At 45.2% G+C, this 17816-nt stretch overlaps 1 protein-coding gene across 1 annotated transcript in view; it reads left to right on the top strand.

Moving 5' to 3' along the window:
- The window catches only part of LOC128703750 (equilibrative nucleoside transporter 2), a 151634-nt gene extending 148551 nt beyond the window's left edge, over positions 1 to 3083 (top strand). The window contains exon 10 of the mRNA XM_070086909.1: positions 2033 to 3083. Coding sequence (XP_069943010.1) covers positions 2033 to 2153 — 121 coding nt within the window. The 3' untranslated portion in view covers positions 2154 to 3083. The remainder of the gene's footprint in view (positions 1 to 2032) is intronic.
- The last annotated feature ends 14733 nt before the right edge of the window (positions 3084 to 17816 follow it).

Here is a 17816-nt window from a genome sequence, read left to right as displayed (position 1 = left end):
CCCCCTCCCTCCAACCTTTCCTAGGCCGACCCCTACCCCGCCTTCCTTCCACTACAGACTGATGCACTCTTGAAGTCATTCTGTTTTGCTCCATTCTCTCCACATGTCCGAACCACCTCAACAACCCTTCCTCAGCCCTCTGGACAACAGTTTTGGTAATCCCGCACCTCCTAACTTCCAAACTACGAATTCTCTGCATTATATTCACACCACACATTGCCCTCAGACATGACATCTCCACTGCCTCCAGCCTTCTCCTCGCTGCAACATTCATCACCCACGCTTCACACCCATATAAGAGCGTTGGTAAAACTATACTCTCATACATTCCCCTCTTTGCCTCCAAGGACAAAGTTCTTTGTCGCCACAGACTCCTAAGTGCACCACTCACCCTTTTTCCCTCATCAATTCTATGATTCACCTCATCTTTCATAGACCCATCCGCTGACACGTCCACTCCCAAATATCTGAATACATTCACCTCCTCCATACTCTCTCCCTCCAATCTGATATCCAATCTTTAAGATAAGATAAGATAAGATTTCGTTCGGATTTTTAACCCCTGAGGGTTAGCCACCCAGGATAACCCAAGAAAGTCAGTGCGTCATCGAGGACTGTCTAACTTATTTCCATTGGGGTCCTTAATCTTGTCCCCCAGGATGCGACCCGCACCAGTCGACTAACACCCAGGTACCTATTTGCTGCTAGGTGAACAGGACAACAGGTGTAAGGAAACGTGTCGAAATGTTTCCACCCGCCGGGAATCGAACCCGGGCCCTCCGTGTGTGAAGCGGGAGCTTTAGCCACCAGGCCACCGGGCCACCCCAGGCCACCGGGTGGCCCCTCTATAAACATGTACATCCTGAAGTCTACTCAAAAGTCTTTTATCTACCAATACATAATCCAACAAACTACTGTCATTTCGCCCTACATCATATCTTGTATACTTATTTATCTTCTTTTTCTTAAAATATGTATTACCTATAACTAAACCCCTTTCTATACAAAGTTCAATCAAAGGGCTCCCATTATCATTTACACCTGGCACCCCAAACTTACCTACCACACCCTCTCTAAAAGTTTCTCCTACTTTAGCATTCAGGTCCCCTACCACAATTACTCTCTCACTTGGTTCAAAGGTTCCTATACATTCACTTAACATCTCCCAAAATCTCTCTCTCTCCTCTACATCCCTCTCTTCTCCAGGTGCATACACACTTATTATGACCCACTTTTCGCATCCAACCTTTACTTTAATCCACATAATCCTTGCATTTACACATTCATATTCTCTTTTCTCCTTCCAAAACTGATCCTTCAACATTACTGCTACCCCTTCCTTTGCTCTAACTCTCTCAGATACTCCAGATTTAGTCCCATTTATTTCCCCCCACCGAAACTCCCCTACCCCATTCAGCTTTGTTTCGCTTAGGGCCAGGACATCCAACTTCTTTTCATTCATAACATCAGCAATCATCTGTTTCTTGTCATTCGCACTACATCCACGCACATTCAAGCATCCCAGTTTTATAAAGTTTTTCTTCTATATATATGTATCTTTTTTTCTATATATATATCTACTGAGACAGTGTTTTGTTGTTTTGGTGAAACGTTGCCTCTGTACAACCTGGTTCTGCAATGTGTCATTTTTCAAATTACTGACGATAGTATACCATAAACACCAGGTGAGTAACTCAGCTTGCCGCATTATGCCATGAGGCCATGAGATCTCCTATGTGCCTCTTGCGTGAGCTTCGCGCACTTTACTCTTAACATTTACCTATAATGACAGCGCGTTCGAATTGCACGGGAAAGTACACAGGGTTCAACACGGGTCCAAGCGGCACGTATGGACAATTTTCCTAGTATCTACTGCCTCTGTTACCTAGAAGATATTCGGTATTTGTGGGTATTATCCCGGTGGAGGACTCGAATGAAAGCAAGACACACTGTTTGGTTTTCTTGGATTTTTCTAGGTTATTATTAAGTCACCGAAGTTACTAATCTGAATAAGGTCTTCTCTTGTTGGCAGGTTGGTGGAGGCTGATGAACTGGAGGTTGGCGGAGCTATACTGGCTGCCATGCTGGGTGTTGGCATGGTCGTGGGGTCCCTCCTCTCCCCTGCCCTGGTGGCTCTCTGGGGGCCCCATTGAGTTCCAAGAGTCCAATTAAAACCCATTAGAACCCCGGAGAGACCAATAAACTCAATGAAACACAGTAACCCAAGGGCCGATTGAACATATTGAAGCCAAGTGGGTATCACTGAAACCCAACCTCTTAACTGCAGTTCCAGTGATTCTTAGTCAACCCCACAGGAACATACATTTTGTGTTAGTTATAAAATTCGCCAGGACAAGAGCCCTGACACGGGTCTAAGTCTTTTAACGACCCATTTTTTTCACATTCTCTTGGGTAAGATTCGTCAGGAAACAGGACAAGTGTTTCCTGACGCGGGTCTGTCATATTACGACCCGCTACTGAAGCTTATGATCATCTGACCGAGGCCTTCCACTAGCTAGCTTAATCGTCCACCCCTTAAACATTAATATTATGTGTTTTTTATATAATATTCGTCAGCAAATGAACAAGTAATATTAGATGTTAAGTTAGGTAAGGTTTGTCAGGAAAAAGGACAAGTGTTTCCTGACAGGTCTTAGTCATATTATGACCTGCAGCTGGAACTTTTGAGACCTTACCGGTCCCCCCTTTCCTTTAAAAATTATGGTTATAAAGATATATTAGGTGTTGGTGTAAGTGTATAATGTTTGTCAGGAAACAGTTCAAGAGTTTTCTGACGCGGATCTCAGTCATATGATGACCCACAGCTGGAGCTTTTGGTCATCTGACCGAGACCTTCCGCTGGCTTACCGGTCCATCCCTTTAAAAAATTATACTTATGATTATAGCCATTTTATAGTTTGTATTTATTATGTAATAACGGGACAAAAAGATTTTAACCTATTATTTATATATAAAATAACTTCATAATGTTTTTATGTAAATATTTAAAATATATTGTTAAACAGATAAGTCATTTCTTCTATATTATAATATATAAGTTTAGAATAAAACTTAAAAACACATTCTAAAGTTTGAATTCTAGTTTACGCAATTATCCATAGAAAATAAATGACGTTTCAGTCATTTATTTTCTATGGACTGAGACTCTCTTAATCTCCAACTTGTGAAGTGTTTCACCCACAGTACTGTGAGTGAAACACTGCACCCACAGTACTAAATAAATACCAACACTGGGTGTTGATATATATTTAGCAAAACTGATAAATCGGGACTTATAAAGTCCAATAACAACACTAACCCGCTCTGGAAAACACGCCACCATTGAACATTAAAGCCTACTAGAAGTGGTATTCTCCAGTTATCGCCTGGATTCAAAGGCTTTCATCTGTGTTTATATGTTCACATATAAACCTGCACACCAACAAAACTTAATAGGTACTACCGTTCAGCTATTAAATAATTAAGCTGTAATTTCTGAGAAATAAAAATTTCGCACTATTTTACACATAAAATTGGTACACGTGCACCTACACATTTTGAAATAGGATGCATCTTTCTGAACGTTTGAAGTCACGCCAGAGAGGCAGGAGTTTGGAAGTTGTTAGACCCATTCCATAAATCTTTGAAAGGGTTATACAACATTGGTCAGTGCGCATCTCAACATACCAACTATTGGTAGGTAAGACACAAAGGCAACAGTTAGGCAACTTTATTCCGAAACGTTTCGCCTACACAGTAGGCTTCTTCAGTCGAATACAGAAAGTAGGCAGGAACGGTAGAGATGTGAAGACGATGTAATCAGTCCATCACCCTTGAAGTCGTAGAATTTGAGGTGATGGACTGATTACATCGTCTTAACATCTCTACCGTTCCTGCCTACTTTCTGAGTTATACAACTTCGGTCAGTGCGCATCTCAACATACCAACTATTACATGAATTTTTCCCTAGCTACCATACACCAGTGCTGAAAATTTGAAGCCGATCAGATAGGGGCCTTCTTGTATTATTTACGAAAGAAAAACAAAACCTGAAGGAAAGAAAATCTGTAAACCACTTAAAGGAACATCTTCGGGGATACCTAACTGGTATTGTGAGAAGTTGTCTGTATTACTTTCACAGGTTGTTAGGTAAGACACATATGCAACAGTTAGGTATCTTTATTATGAAACGTTTCGCCTACACAGTAGGCTTCTTCAGTCAAGTACAGAAAAGTTGATAGAAGCAGAAGATAGTTGAAGACGATGTAATCAGTCCATCACCCTTAAAGTTTTGAGGTGGTCAGTCCCTCAGTCTGGAGAAGAGCATTGTTCCATAGTATGAAACAATATCAACTTTTCTGTACTTGACTGAAGAAGCCTACTGTGTAGGCGAAACGTTTCATAATAAAGATACCTAACTGTTGCATATGTGTCTTACCTAACAACCTGTCGGTATTCTATACCATTTTAATGTACTTTCACAGGTACAATCCTGAATTAACATTTCATACACATAACTGGGGAGAACTCTGGTTCATCTAAAACAGATTACAATTACTGAGATAAATGTACCTGGGAAACAGGTGAGACTTTAGGACTAATGGGTCTTCGCATTACTCCTTCCTTGATGCTCACATTCTCAGCTCCACAAACTCACACATCTGGACCTTAAATTATGTGAACATATAGTTCTTGAATTGTTATTAAATAAAATATTCCAAGCTAGTAACACTTGCTATATTAATAGTGGCCTGTATGTGATTAATGAAAAATTATTGTAACTTGACGACTAAGGATTTGTTTGTTCTATAAAATTATATACATTATATTAAAAAGAAATATATCTTACCAAATTATGGTCTTAATGATATATCGTAAAGCCTCCCTAACAGGATGATAACTTAATATTGGCCAATAGATACCTCACTTGTTCTGTGGTTTTATACCACATATAAGGAGGCGAACATAACTAATTACAATACACGCTGTCTTCAACATCATGTCCAATCACCGCGTCTAGTATTATCTTCATTTTCAACATTAATCTCACACTCATTTCACAGATCTGGACCTTTCCAGATACACAGTCTCTTCGTTTATCCCGACGTTAAACCACATTGCCGACATCTTCTCTATCGGCTCCGATTACATTGGATTAAATAAAATGCTCACAAATTCCGGTCCGTTCTTCCATTACGCCGTACTACGGCTTCCTCCCTAAACGTTTTTGCCCCAGTACATCACAATTAATTCAATAACACTTCCAGGTGTGTAATACACTTTATTACTGAAATATTGTATTTTTTCATCATTATAACAATTACGTTTTACTTAACTGATTGTCATAGAAAATTAAAATGTTGACTCCTCTGTGGCTTATATTCTTTTAAAAGTCACATCAACACTACACATCTACACTATGTTATATAAACACTATTATAACCTTCAATTATTACATAAATTACAAGAAAATTATCAAAATTTTCCACAGGAATTATTTTTACCAGTAATAATAATAATAATTAAAATAATACTAATAATAACTGTGCATGAAACTATCCACTCCATAATAAAAAGAAATCGTATTATAGGCCTCATACAATGCATTCATATACAGTATATGTAGCTTATCTTCTATACAGTATATGTCTGTATTATAGTCAATGGTAAATGTAACTTTATTTACCCATTTAAATATTCTCACAAGTGGCAGGAGAAAAAAACGCAAGGAATAATGCAAGCTACTGAAGAGGACATCAGGGAAAGGTCGAAATATACAGATAATGAGTTCCCCGCCCCTTCCCCATTTCCCTCAATTTAAGATTTTCCTCTCCCATCAGCAAGTGTTTAATATACTTAAATGAACCAATATTCTCATAGGCATTTGTATGATTTTTTGTATAATTTACTTCTTGACAATGTGTGGGGAAAAATTGCAATATTGCGTCTCTCTAGTAACACTTCGAGACACCATTTATCTTTCCTCCAAGTCCTGCCAGACTGATTAATGATCAGACTCAGTGTCTCCTGGGGCAGCCATGACCGCCTACAGTACTCATGAGTTCTACAAAGGGTACTGAAGAAAAAAGAGGTGCAGAACAAGCTTTATTGTGACAGCGTTTCGCTCTTTGCAGTCTATTATCAATTCAGTTGATAAAGCACTTCACAGAGCGAGACGCTGCCACAATAAAAGCTTACTCTGCGCTCTTATCCTCTATCATCACACTCGATACGCCTCAACACTGCCAAACAGCACCGCTGGTTCATTTCTCAAAGGTTCCATTAAACACACCATTTCTTTGAACTTTTGTGTGGGCACCTTGTGGTCTAGATCCCTTTTGTTGTTTTGAAATACTCAGAAGCACTTTAAAGTGTTGAAATTCCACAGGGGAGCGAGGGTTGTCAAGGAAGCGGACTCACGACAGGTTGGATATTGGGAAGACTCGCTGTAATACCTGGGGCGTGCCTCTAGGGGTCATCCCTGCAAGGGAGGGGTCACCTCTGCGAGGGAGGAATTAACTCTGCCAGAGAGGGGTCAACCTTGCAAGAGAGGGGTCACCTCTGCGAGGGAGGGATTAACTCTGCCAGAGAGGGGTCAACCTTGCAAGGGAGGGGTCACCTCTGCGAGGGAGGGATTAACTCTACCAGAGAGGGGTCAACCTTGCAAGGGAGGGGTCACCTCTGCGAGGGAGGGATTAACTCTGCCAGAGAGGGGTCAACCTTGCAAGAGAGGGGTCACCTCTGCGAGGGAGGGATTAACTCTGCCAGAGAGGGGTCAACCTTGCAAGGGAGGGGTCACCTCTGCGAGGGAGGGATTAACTCTGCCAGAGAGGGGTCAACCTTGCAAGGGAGGGGTCACCTCTGCGAGGGAGGGATTAACTCTACCAGAGAGGGGTCAACCTTGCAAGGGAGGGGTCACCTCTGCTAGGGACGGATTAACTCTGCCAGAGAGGGGTCAACCTTGTAAGGGAGGGGGATTAACTCTACCAGGGAAGGGGTCAACCATACCAGGATGGGGTCATCCCTGCCAGGGAAGGGTCAACCCTCCCAGGAAGGGGTTAACCCTGCCAGAAATGGGGTCACCTCTGCCAGTGAAGGGTCAACTCTGCCAGGTAAGGGCTAACACTTCCAGGAAAGGATCAACACTGCCAGGGAAGGGTAAACCCTGCCAGGGAAAGGTCAACCCTGGCAGGGAGGGGTCAACCCTACCAGGGAAGGGGTCAACCATGCCAGGAAGGGGTCATACCTGCCAGGAAGGGAGGTCACCTCTGCCAGGGAAATGTGAACACTCCCAGGTAGGGGGTTAACCCTGCCAAGAAAGGGTCAACCCTGCGATAGAGGGGTCAACACTGCCAAGGAGGATCAATCATGTCAGGGAGGGGTTAACACTGCCAGGGAAGGGTGAACACTGCCAGGGAAGGGTCAACCCTGCCAAGGAGGGGGATCAACAATGCCAGAGAAAGGGTCAACACTGCCAGGGAGGGGGTCAACCCTGCCAGAGAAGGGGTCAACCATGCTATAAAAAGGTCATAATTCCCAGGGAAGGGGTCAACCCTGCCAGTAAGGGGTCACCTCTGCCAGGGAAGGGTCAACCCTGCCAGGGAAGGGTCAACACTGCCAGGGAAGGGTTAACACTGCCAGGGAAGGGTTAACCCTGTCAATGAGGGTTCAACACTGTAAGGAAGGGGTCAATACTGTCAGGAAGGGGTCAATACTGCCAGAGAGGGGTCAACACTGTCAGGAAGGGGTCAACGCTGTCAGGAAGGGGTCAACACTGTTAGAGAGGGATCAACACTGTCAGGAAGAGGTCAATACTGTCAGAGAGGGGTCAACACTGTCAGGAAGGGTCAACGCTGTCAGGAAGGAGTCAACACTGTCAGGAAAGGGTCAACACTGTCAGGATGGGGTCAACACTGTCAGGAAGGGGTCAATACTGCCAGAGAGGGGTCAACACTGTCAGGAAGGGGTCAACGCTGTCAGGAAGAAGTCAACACTGTCAGGAAGGGGTCAACACTGTCAGGATGGGGTCAACACTGTCAGGAAGGGGTCAATACTGCCAGAGAGGGGTCAACACTGTCAGGAAGGGGTCAACGCTGTCAGGAAGAAGTCAACACTGTCAGGAAGGGGTCAACACTGTCAGGATGGGGTCAACACTGTCAGGAAGGGGTCAATACTGCCAGAGAGGGGTCAACACTGCCAGGAAGGGATCAACGCTGTCAGGAAGGGGTCAACACTGTCAGAGAGGGGTCAACACTGTCAGGAAGAGGTCAACACTGTCAGAGAGGGGTCAACACTGTCAGGAAGGGGTCAACGCTGTCAGGATGGGGTTAACACTGTCAGGAAGGGGTCAACACTGTCAGGAAGAGGTCAATACTGTCAGGAAGGGGTCAATACTGCCAGAGAGGGGTCAACACAGTCAGGAAGGGGACAACGCTGTGAGGAAGGGGTCAACACTGTCAGAGAGGGGTCAACACTGTCAGGAAGGGGTCAACACTGTCAGGAAGGGGTCAACACTGTCAGAGAGGGGTCAATACTGTCAGGAAGGGGTCAACACTGTCAGGAAGGGGTCAACACTGTCAGAGAGGAGTCAACACTGTCAGGAAGAGGTCAACGCTGTCAGGAAGGGGTCAACACTGTCAGGATGGGGTCAACACTGTCAGGAAGGGGTAAACACTGTCAGGAAGGGGTCAACACTGTCAGAGAGGGGTCAATACTGTCAGGAAGGGGTCAACACTGCCAGGAAGGGCTCAACACTGTCAGAGAGGAGTCAACACTGTCAGGAAGAGATCAACGCTGTCAGGATGGGGTCAACACTGTCAGGAAGGAGTCAACGCTGTCAGAATGGGGTAAACACTGTCAAGAAGGGGTCAACACTGTCAGGATGGGGTCAACACTGTCAGGATAGGGTCAACACTGTCAGGATGGGGTAAACACTGTCAGGAAGGGGTCAACACTGTCAGGAAGGGGTCAACACTGTCAGGAAGGGGTCAACACTGTCAGGATGGGGTCAACACTGTCAGGAAGGGGTCAACGCTGTAAGGATGGGGTCAACACTGTCAGGAAGGGGTCAACACTGTCAAGATGGGGTCAACACTGTCAGGAAGGGGTCAATACTGCCAGAGAGGGGTCAACACTGCCAGGAAGGGATCAACGCTGTCAGGAAGGGGTCAACACTGTCAGAGAGGGGTCAACACTGTCAGGAAGAGGTCAACACTGTCAGAGAGGGGTCAACACTGTCAGGAAGGGGTCAACGCTGTCAGGATGGGGTTAACACTGTCAGGAAGGGGTCAACACTGTCAGGAAGAGGTCAATACTGTCAGGAAGGGGTCAATACTGCCAGAGAGGGGTCAACACAGTCAGGAAGGGGACAACGCTGTGAGGAAGGGGTCAACACTGTCAGAGAGGGGTCAACACTGTCAGGAAGGGGTCAACACTGTCAGGAAGGGGTCAACACTGTCAGAGAGGGGTCAATACTGTCAGGAAGGGGTCAACACTGTCAGGAAGGGGTCAACACTGTCAGAGAGGAGTCAACACTGTCAGGAAGAGGTCAACGCTGTCAGGAAGGGGTCAACACTGTCAGGATGGGGTCAACACTGTCAGGAAGGTCTCAACACTGTCAGGAAGGGGTCAACACTGTCAGAGAGGGGTCAATACTGTCAGGAAGGGGTCAACACTGTCAGGAAGGGGTCAACACTGTCAGAGAGGAGTCAACACTGTCAGGAAGAAGTCAACGCTGTCAGGATGGGGTCAACACTGTCAGGAAGGAGTCAACGCTGTCAGAATGGGGTAAACACTGTCAAGAAAGGGTCAACACTGTCAGGATGGGGTCAACACTGTCAGGATAGGGTCAACACTGTCAGGATGGGGTAAACACTGTCAGGAAGGGGTCAACACTGTCAGGAAGGGGTCAACACTGTCAGGAAGGGGTCAACACTGTCAGGATGGGGTCAACACTGTCAGGAAGGGGTCAACGCTGTAAGGATGGGGTCAACACTGTCAGGAAGGGGTCAACACTGTCAAGATGGGGTCAACACTGTCAGGAAGGGAACAACACTGTCAGGATGGGGTCAACACTGTCAGGAAGGGGTCAACACTGTCAGGAAGGGGCCAACACTGTCAGGAAGGGGTCGACACTGTCAGGAAGGGGTCAACACTGTCAGGATGGGGTCAACACTGTCAGGAAGGGGTCAACACTGTCAGGAAGGGGTCAACACTGTCAGGAAGGGGTCGACACTGTCAGGATGGGGTCAACACTGTCAGGATGGGGTCAACACTGTCAGGAAGGGGTCAACACTGTCAGGAAGGGATCAACACTGTCAGGAAGGGATCAACACTGTCAGGAAGGGGTCGACACTGTCAGGAAGGGGTCAACACTGTCAGGAAGGGATCAACACTGTCAGGAAGGGGTCAACACTGTCAGGAAGGGGTCAACACTGTCAGGAAGGGGTCAACACTGTCAGGAAGGGGTCAACACTGTCAGGAAGGGGTCAACACTGTCAGGAAGGAGTCAACACAGCAAGAAAGAGGAGGCAGACAACTATATCTGTTACATCTACATTCAAGGCAAGACAAGGAGGGGACGCTGGGTTGGCACTGAAGCTAGTGAAGACTGTTAACACTAGGCATGCAGCTACACTACCCTGTTAGTATCACACCTAGTTACCTTCCACCCCAGAAACGAATCAGCAAATACATATAAAGTTTTGTTAAATGAAAAAAACGTAGGGTCCCACAGGGGTCAGTTCTAGGACCAGTGCTATTTTTGATATATGTGAACGACATGATGGAAGGAATAGACTCTGAAGTGTCCCTATTCGCAGATGATGTGAAGTTGATGAGAAGAATTAAATCGGATGAGGATGAGGCAGGACTGCAAAGAGACCTGGACAGGCTGGACATGTGGAATGAATAAAAAAATAATTATAAACGAATGAAGCAAAATAATTTTAAATTTACATTTATACATTCAAACACACACAAGTGAGCAATAACAACTTAGATTTATTCATGATTATTTATTGCAATGTTGGCGTACAAGTCACTACATGGTTTCTTTTTTTTCTGTCTCATAAACCTGCAAGTTTCAGGTATATCTTGCTACTTCTACTTACACTTTGGTCACACTACACGTGCATAGACAAGCACATATACACACATGCCCTTCTGGGTTTTCTTCTATTTCCTTACTAGTTTTTGTTCTTATTTATTTCCTTTTATCTCCATGGAGAAGTGGAACAGAATTTTTCCTCCGTAAGCCATGTATGTCATAAGAAGCGACTAAAATGCCGGGAGCGAGGAGCTTGTAACCCCTTCTCCTGTATGTATTTCCGAATTTAAAGTGAGAAACTTTCGTTTTTCATTTTGGGCCACCCCCGCCTTGGTGGGATATGGCCGGTTTGTTGAAAGAAGAAAATACATACATACATACATACATACATACATACATACATACATATATATATATACCATTGTGACCACGAACGAGTGGTATTCATCAATATTAACACTGCACTAGCCAAGGACTCGAACCCGTGCTGCTTTGGCCTGCCTTATGGTGGGCGAAAACACGTGACGCCCTTATCCACTGAACCATACGATCCTTATCCTTAAGAGTAGGGCATCCAGCGGAACTGGATGTGGTACTCCCTACCCAAGGACACACGATGGTGTGGATGACTCTAGGCTAATTTCATTCTAGACCCTGTTTGGTGTACTAGTTCAACGAGCAGCATTTTATATTATTGTGACCACGAACGAGTGGTATTGATCAATAACAACACTGCACTAGCCAAGGACTCGAACCCATACTGCTTTGGCCTGCCTCATCCTCAACACTACTTTAGCATTTAGGTCCCCTACCACAATTATTCTCTCACTTGGTTCAAGGGTTCCTATACATTCACTTAACATCTCCCATTTCTCTCTCTCTCATCTATACTCCTCTCTTCTCCAGGTGCATACACGCTTATTATGACCCACTTTTCGTATCCAACCCTTATTTTAATCCACATAATCCTTGAATTTACACATTTATATTCACTCTTCTCCTTTAATAACTGATCCTTCAACATTATTGCTACCCCTTCCTTAGCTCTAACTCTCTCACCTACTCCTGACTGAATCCCATTTATTTCTCCCCACTGAAACTCCCCTACCCCCTTCAGCTTTGTTTTGCTTAGGGCCAGGACATCCAACTTCTTTTCATTCATAACATCAGCAATCATCTGTTTCTTGTCATCCGCACTACATCCACGCACATTCAAGCATCCCAGTTTTATAAAGTTTTTCTTCTTCTCTTTTTTAGTAAATGTCTACAAGAGAAGAGGTTACTAGCCCATTGCTCCCGGCACTTTAGTCGCCTCATACAACACGCATGGCTTACGGAGGAAAGATTCTTTTCCATTTCCCCATGGATCAAAGAGGAAATAAAGAACAACAAGAGCTATTTAGAAAAAAGAAGAAAATCCTAGATGTGTACTCACCTATTTGTACTCACCTGTTTGTGGTTGCAGGGGTCGATTCATAGCTCCTGGCCCCGCCTCTTCACTGATTGCTACTGGGTCCTCTCTCTCCCTGCTCCATGAGCTTTATCATACCTCGCCTTAAAACTATGTATGGTTCCCGCCTCCACTATGTCACTTTCTAGGCTATTCCACGGCCTAACTACTCTATGACTGAAGAAATACTTCCTAACATCCCTTTGATTCATCTGAGTCTTCAACTTCCAATTGTGACCTCTTGTTTCTGTGTACCATCTCAGGAACATCCCGTCTTTGTCCACCTTGTCTATTCCACGCAGTATTTTATATGTCTTTATCATGTCTCCCCTGACCCTCCTGTCCTCCAGTGTCGTCAGGCCGATTTCCCTCAACCTTTCTTCGTAGGACAATCCCCTTAGCTCTGGGACTAGTCTTGTTTCAAACCTTTGCACTTTCTCTAATTTCTTGATGTGCTTGACCAGGTGTGTATTCCAAACTGGTGCTGCATACTCCAGTATGGGCTTGATGTAAATGGTATAGAGAGTCTTGAACGATTCCTTACTGAGATATCGGAATGCTATGTGTAGGTTTGCCAGACGCCCGTATGCTGCAGCAGTTATCTGATTGATGTGCGCCTCAGGAGATATGCTCGATGTTATACTCGCCCCCAGATCTTTTTTCTTGAGTGAGGTTTGCAGTCTTTAGCCATCTAGACTATATTGTGTCTGCGGTCTTCTTTGCCCTTCCCCAATCTTCATGACTTTGCATTTGACAGGGTTAAACTCAAGGAGCCAGTTGCTGGACCAGGCTTGTAGCCTGTCCAGGTCTCTTTGTAGTCCTGCCTGATCCTCGTCCAATTTGATTCTTCTCATTAACTTCACATCATCTGCAAACAAGGACATTTCTAAGTCTATCCCTTCCGTTATGTCATTCACATATACCAAAAACAGCACAGGTCCTAGGACTGACCCCTGTGGAACCCCGCTTGTCACAGGCGCCCACTCTGACACCTCGTCACGTACCATGACTCGTGTTGCCTCCCTGGCAGGTATTCTCTGATCCATTGCAGTGCCTTTCCTGTTATGTGTGCCTGATCCTCTATCTTTTGCAGTAACCTCTTGTGAGGAACTGTGTCAAAGGCCTTCTTGCAGTCCAAAAAAATGCAGTCGATCCACCCCCCTCTCTCTTGTCTTACTTCTGTCACCTTATCATAAAACTCCAGTAGGTTTGTGGCACAGGATTTTCCTTCCCTGAAACCGTGCTGGTTGTCAATTATACACTTGTTTCTATCCAGGTGCTCCACCACTCTCCTCCTGATGATCTTCTCCATGACTTTGCATACTATACACGTTAGTGATACAGGTCTGTTATTTAGTGCCTCATGTCTGTCTCCCTTTTTAAAAATTGGGACTACATTTGCCATCTTCCATTCATCAGGGAGTTGCCCAGTTTCAATGAATGTGTTGAAGATCTTTGTTAATGGCACACACAGCATCTCTGCTCCCTAAGGACCTATGGAGAGATGTTGTCTGGTCCCACTGCCTTCGAGGTGTCAAGTTCGCATAGCAGCTTTTTCACCTCCTCCTTGGTAATGTGTACCTCATCCAGCACTTGTTGGTGAACCCCCTGTTCTGATTTCCTGGAGTCCTACTGGTTTCCACTGTAAATACTTCTTTAAATCTCGTATTGAGCTCCTCACATACCTCTCGGTCGTTTCCTGTGAGCTCCTCATCACCCTTCCTCAGTCTGATTACTTGGTCCTTGACTGTTGTTTTCCTCCTGATGTGGCTTACAACAGCTTCGGGTCAGACTCGACTTTCGATGCTATGTCATTTTCATATTGTCGCTGAGCCTCCCTTCTTATCTGTGCATATTCGTTTCTGGGTCTTCGGCTAATCTCTTTATTTTCCTGAGTTCTCTGTCTTCTGTACCTTTTCCATTCTCTAGTACACCTAGTTTTCGCCTCCCTACACCTTTAGGTGAGCCAAGGACTCGTTCTGTTCTTCCCATTATTTCTGTTTCCCTTGGGAACAAACCTCTCCTCTGCCTCCTTGCATTTTGTTGCCACATAGTCCATTATTTCTTGTACTGGTTTTCCTGTCAGTTCCCTCTCCCACTGAATGTCTTGCAGGAAGTTCCTCATGCCTGAGTAGTTCCCCCTTTTGTAGTTTGGTTTTTCCCATCCTATTCCTGCTACTCTCTCCACTTGGAGCTCAACTATGTAGTCAAAGCACAGAACCACATGATCACTAGCTCCTAGGGGCCTTTCATACATGATATCCTCGATGTCCAAACTACTCAAGGCGAATACAAGGTCCAGTCTTGCTGGATCATCCTCACCTCTCTCTCTGGTAGTGTCTCTAACATCTTGGTGCTTGAGGTTTTCCAGCACCACATCCATCATCTTGGCTCTCGATGTTTCGGGACCCCCATGGGGCTCCAGGTTTTCCCAGTCAATCTCCTTGTGATTGAAATCACCCATAACTAGTAACTTTGCTCCCCCCATGTGTACTCTTCTGGCTACCTCAGCTAGTGTGTCGACCATTGCTCTGTTGCTCTCATCGTATTCTTCTCTTGGCCTCCTTCAGTTCTGTTGTGGGTTGTACATTACTGCAATTATCACCAACTCCTTCCCCTCTCCTCCCTCTGTCTTTCCTGAGGATTTGATATCCAGGTGGAAAGACTGCATCTGTTATTATTCTAGTGAGTTTTGTTTCTGTGAGTGCTATTATGTCTGAGGATGTCTCCTTGATTCTTTCATGCCACTCCTCACACTTATTTGTTATTCCATCTGCATTTGTATACCACACCTTCAACTTCTTTTCTAAGACTGTGGTCTGGGGGGTATATTGGGGTTGGGGAAGTGGGAGACCTGATAAGGAACTATGGGTGGTTGCTGTTGGGGAGGAGTTTGTAATGCAGTGGGAGGGGGCATTGGATATGGCATGGGTGTTTTGGTTCATAATGTTTGGTTGCACTGGGGTTGACCTGGTTGGGGGGCTTCTATAGGAAGTTGTGAGGGAGGCTGTATTTGATCTTCTTCCTGGGTCTGGGATCTCCTCTCTGTCTCCTCCATCCCCTCTCTTTCCTCCTTTCGCCTTTGTACCATCTCTCTCAGTTTCTGCCTTTCTTCTTTGTTCTGTCACGATCGAGATACACCTTCCTGTATGCCGGCATGTCCCTTAATCTTGCTTTCTCCTGCAGAATCCTGGCCCGAGTTGATTCTGCCTTAAAAGTCACTTTCACTGGCCGGGTTCTTCTTCTTGCAAACCCCCCTATTCTCCGGAAATTTTCCAGCTGGGTCATGTCATCTTCTCCTATTGCTTTTATGATGCTTTCAATTGCTTTTTTTTCCCTTGTTTTCTTGTTTCATATGTTTCCCCTTCAACTTCCTGGAGCCCATGCACAAAGACTGACCTCTCCCTTTCATTCTCCCACTGCAAATCCTTGTGTATCCACTCATTCAATTCAATTTCCTCCATTGCAGCTTTCCTCTCTTCAGTTCCACTATCTATTGTACTTGGGCTCAGTGGCCTGTCATTTTCCCTTCTCGGTTTTCCCTGGGCTCTTTCATTTACTTCAGTCCCCTCTGTTAGAGCTTTTACATGCAGTTTTGCTCCTTCTTTCCCTACAGTCCCCTTATTTGTGACAGAGGTAGCAGTCTCTGATGTCATTCCCAAAATGTTCTTTAGTTTTTTAGGCTGTTTCAGATTTTTCAGTTCCTCTTCTAATCTCTGTATCCTAGCTTCTGCTGTTATGACTTTCATCTCCCACTTCTTGCTTTCCATATCTATCCTCTCTTCCAGTCTCATGCTAAGTTTTAGTTTCTTTTCCCATTCATGTTTCCTTTTTGTGAGCTCTGCTGCCCAATCTTCCTTTGCAGATTCATCCTCCTGTCCCTTGCTTTTCCTTCCTGCTCTCTGGCAACCCATTTTTTTTATTTTGATTGCCTCAGAATGGAAAACTTATGTAATTCTGTGTGTTATGTTAGTAGTGTGTTTGTCGGAGTGTGGGGGGGGGGGGGGGAAGGTAGAGGAGGTATGGGAGAAGGGTGGGGAGGGGGATTTACAGGGAATATGGGGAGTGAGAAGGAGGGAGAAGGAAGGGGTAGAGGAAGAGGGGGGAAGGAGGGAGAGGTGGGGAGGAGGAGGGTGAATGAGAGAGGGGGGATCAGGGGAAGGAGTGAGAGGTTGGTGGGGGAGGGGTGGGGTAGTGCATGTACTCACCTATTTGTGGTTGCAGGGGTCGAGTCATAGCTCCTAGTCCCACCTCTTCGCTGATTGCTACTAGGTCCTCTCTCTCCCTGCCCCATGAGCTCTATCATACCTCGCCTTAAAACTATGTATGGTTCCCACCTCCACTACGTCACTTTCTAGGCTATTCCACGGCCTGACTACTCTATGACTGAAGAAGTACTTCCTAACATCCCTTTGATTTATCTGAGTCTTCATCTTCCATTTGTGACCTCTTGTGTCTGTGTCCCTTCTCTGGAACATCCCGTCTTTGTCCACCTTGATCTTTGTTAATGGCTCACACAATATCTCTGCTCCCTCTTTAAGGACCCATGGAGAGATGTCTGGTCCCACCACCTTTGAGGTGTCAAGTTCTCATAGCAGCTTCTTCACCTCCTCCTTGGTTATATGTACCTCATCCAGCACTTGCTGGTGTGCCCCCTGTTCTGATTTCCTGGAGTCCTACTGGTTTCCACTGTAAATACCTCTTTAAATCTTGTGTTGAGCTCCTGACATACCTCTTGGTCGTTTCTTGTGAATTCCCCATCACCCTTCCTCGGTCTGATTACCTGGTCCTTGACTGTTGTTTTCCTCCTGTTGTGGCTGTACAACAGCTTCGGGTCAGTCTACTTTTGATGCTATGTCATTTTCATATTGTCGCTGAGCCTCCCTTCTTATCTGTGCATATTCGTTTCTGGCTCTTCGGCTAATTTCTTTATTTTCCTGAGTTCTCTGTCTTCTGTACCTTTTCCATTCTCTAGTACACCTAGTTTTTGCCTCCCTACACCTTTGGGTGAACCAAGGACTCGTTCTGTTCTTCCCATTATTTCTGTTTCCCTTGGGAACAAACCTCTCCTCTGCCTCCTTGCATTTTGTTGCCACATAGTCCATCATTTCTTGTACTGGTTTTCCTGTCAGTTCCCTCTCCCACTGAATGTCTTGAAGGAAGTTCCTCATGCCTGAGTAGTTCCCCCTTTTGTAGTTTGGTTTTTCACAGCCTATTCCTGCTACTCTCTCCACTTGGAGCTCAACTATGTAGTCGAAGCACAGAACCACATGATCACTAGCTCCCAGGGGCCTTTCATACATGATACCCTCGATGTCC

Source organism: Cherax quadricarinatus, chromosome 20 (genome assembly GCF_038502225.1).
Source record: "Cherax quadricarinatus isolate ZL_2023a chromosome 20, ASM3850222v1, whole genome shotgun sequence".
In the NCBI taxonomy this organism is placed as follows: domain Eukaryota; kingdom Metazoa; phylum Arthropoda; class Malacostraca; order Decapoda; family Parastacidae; genus Cherax; species Cherax quadricarinatus.
This window is presented reverse-complemented; position numbering and strand designations above follow the sequence as displayed.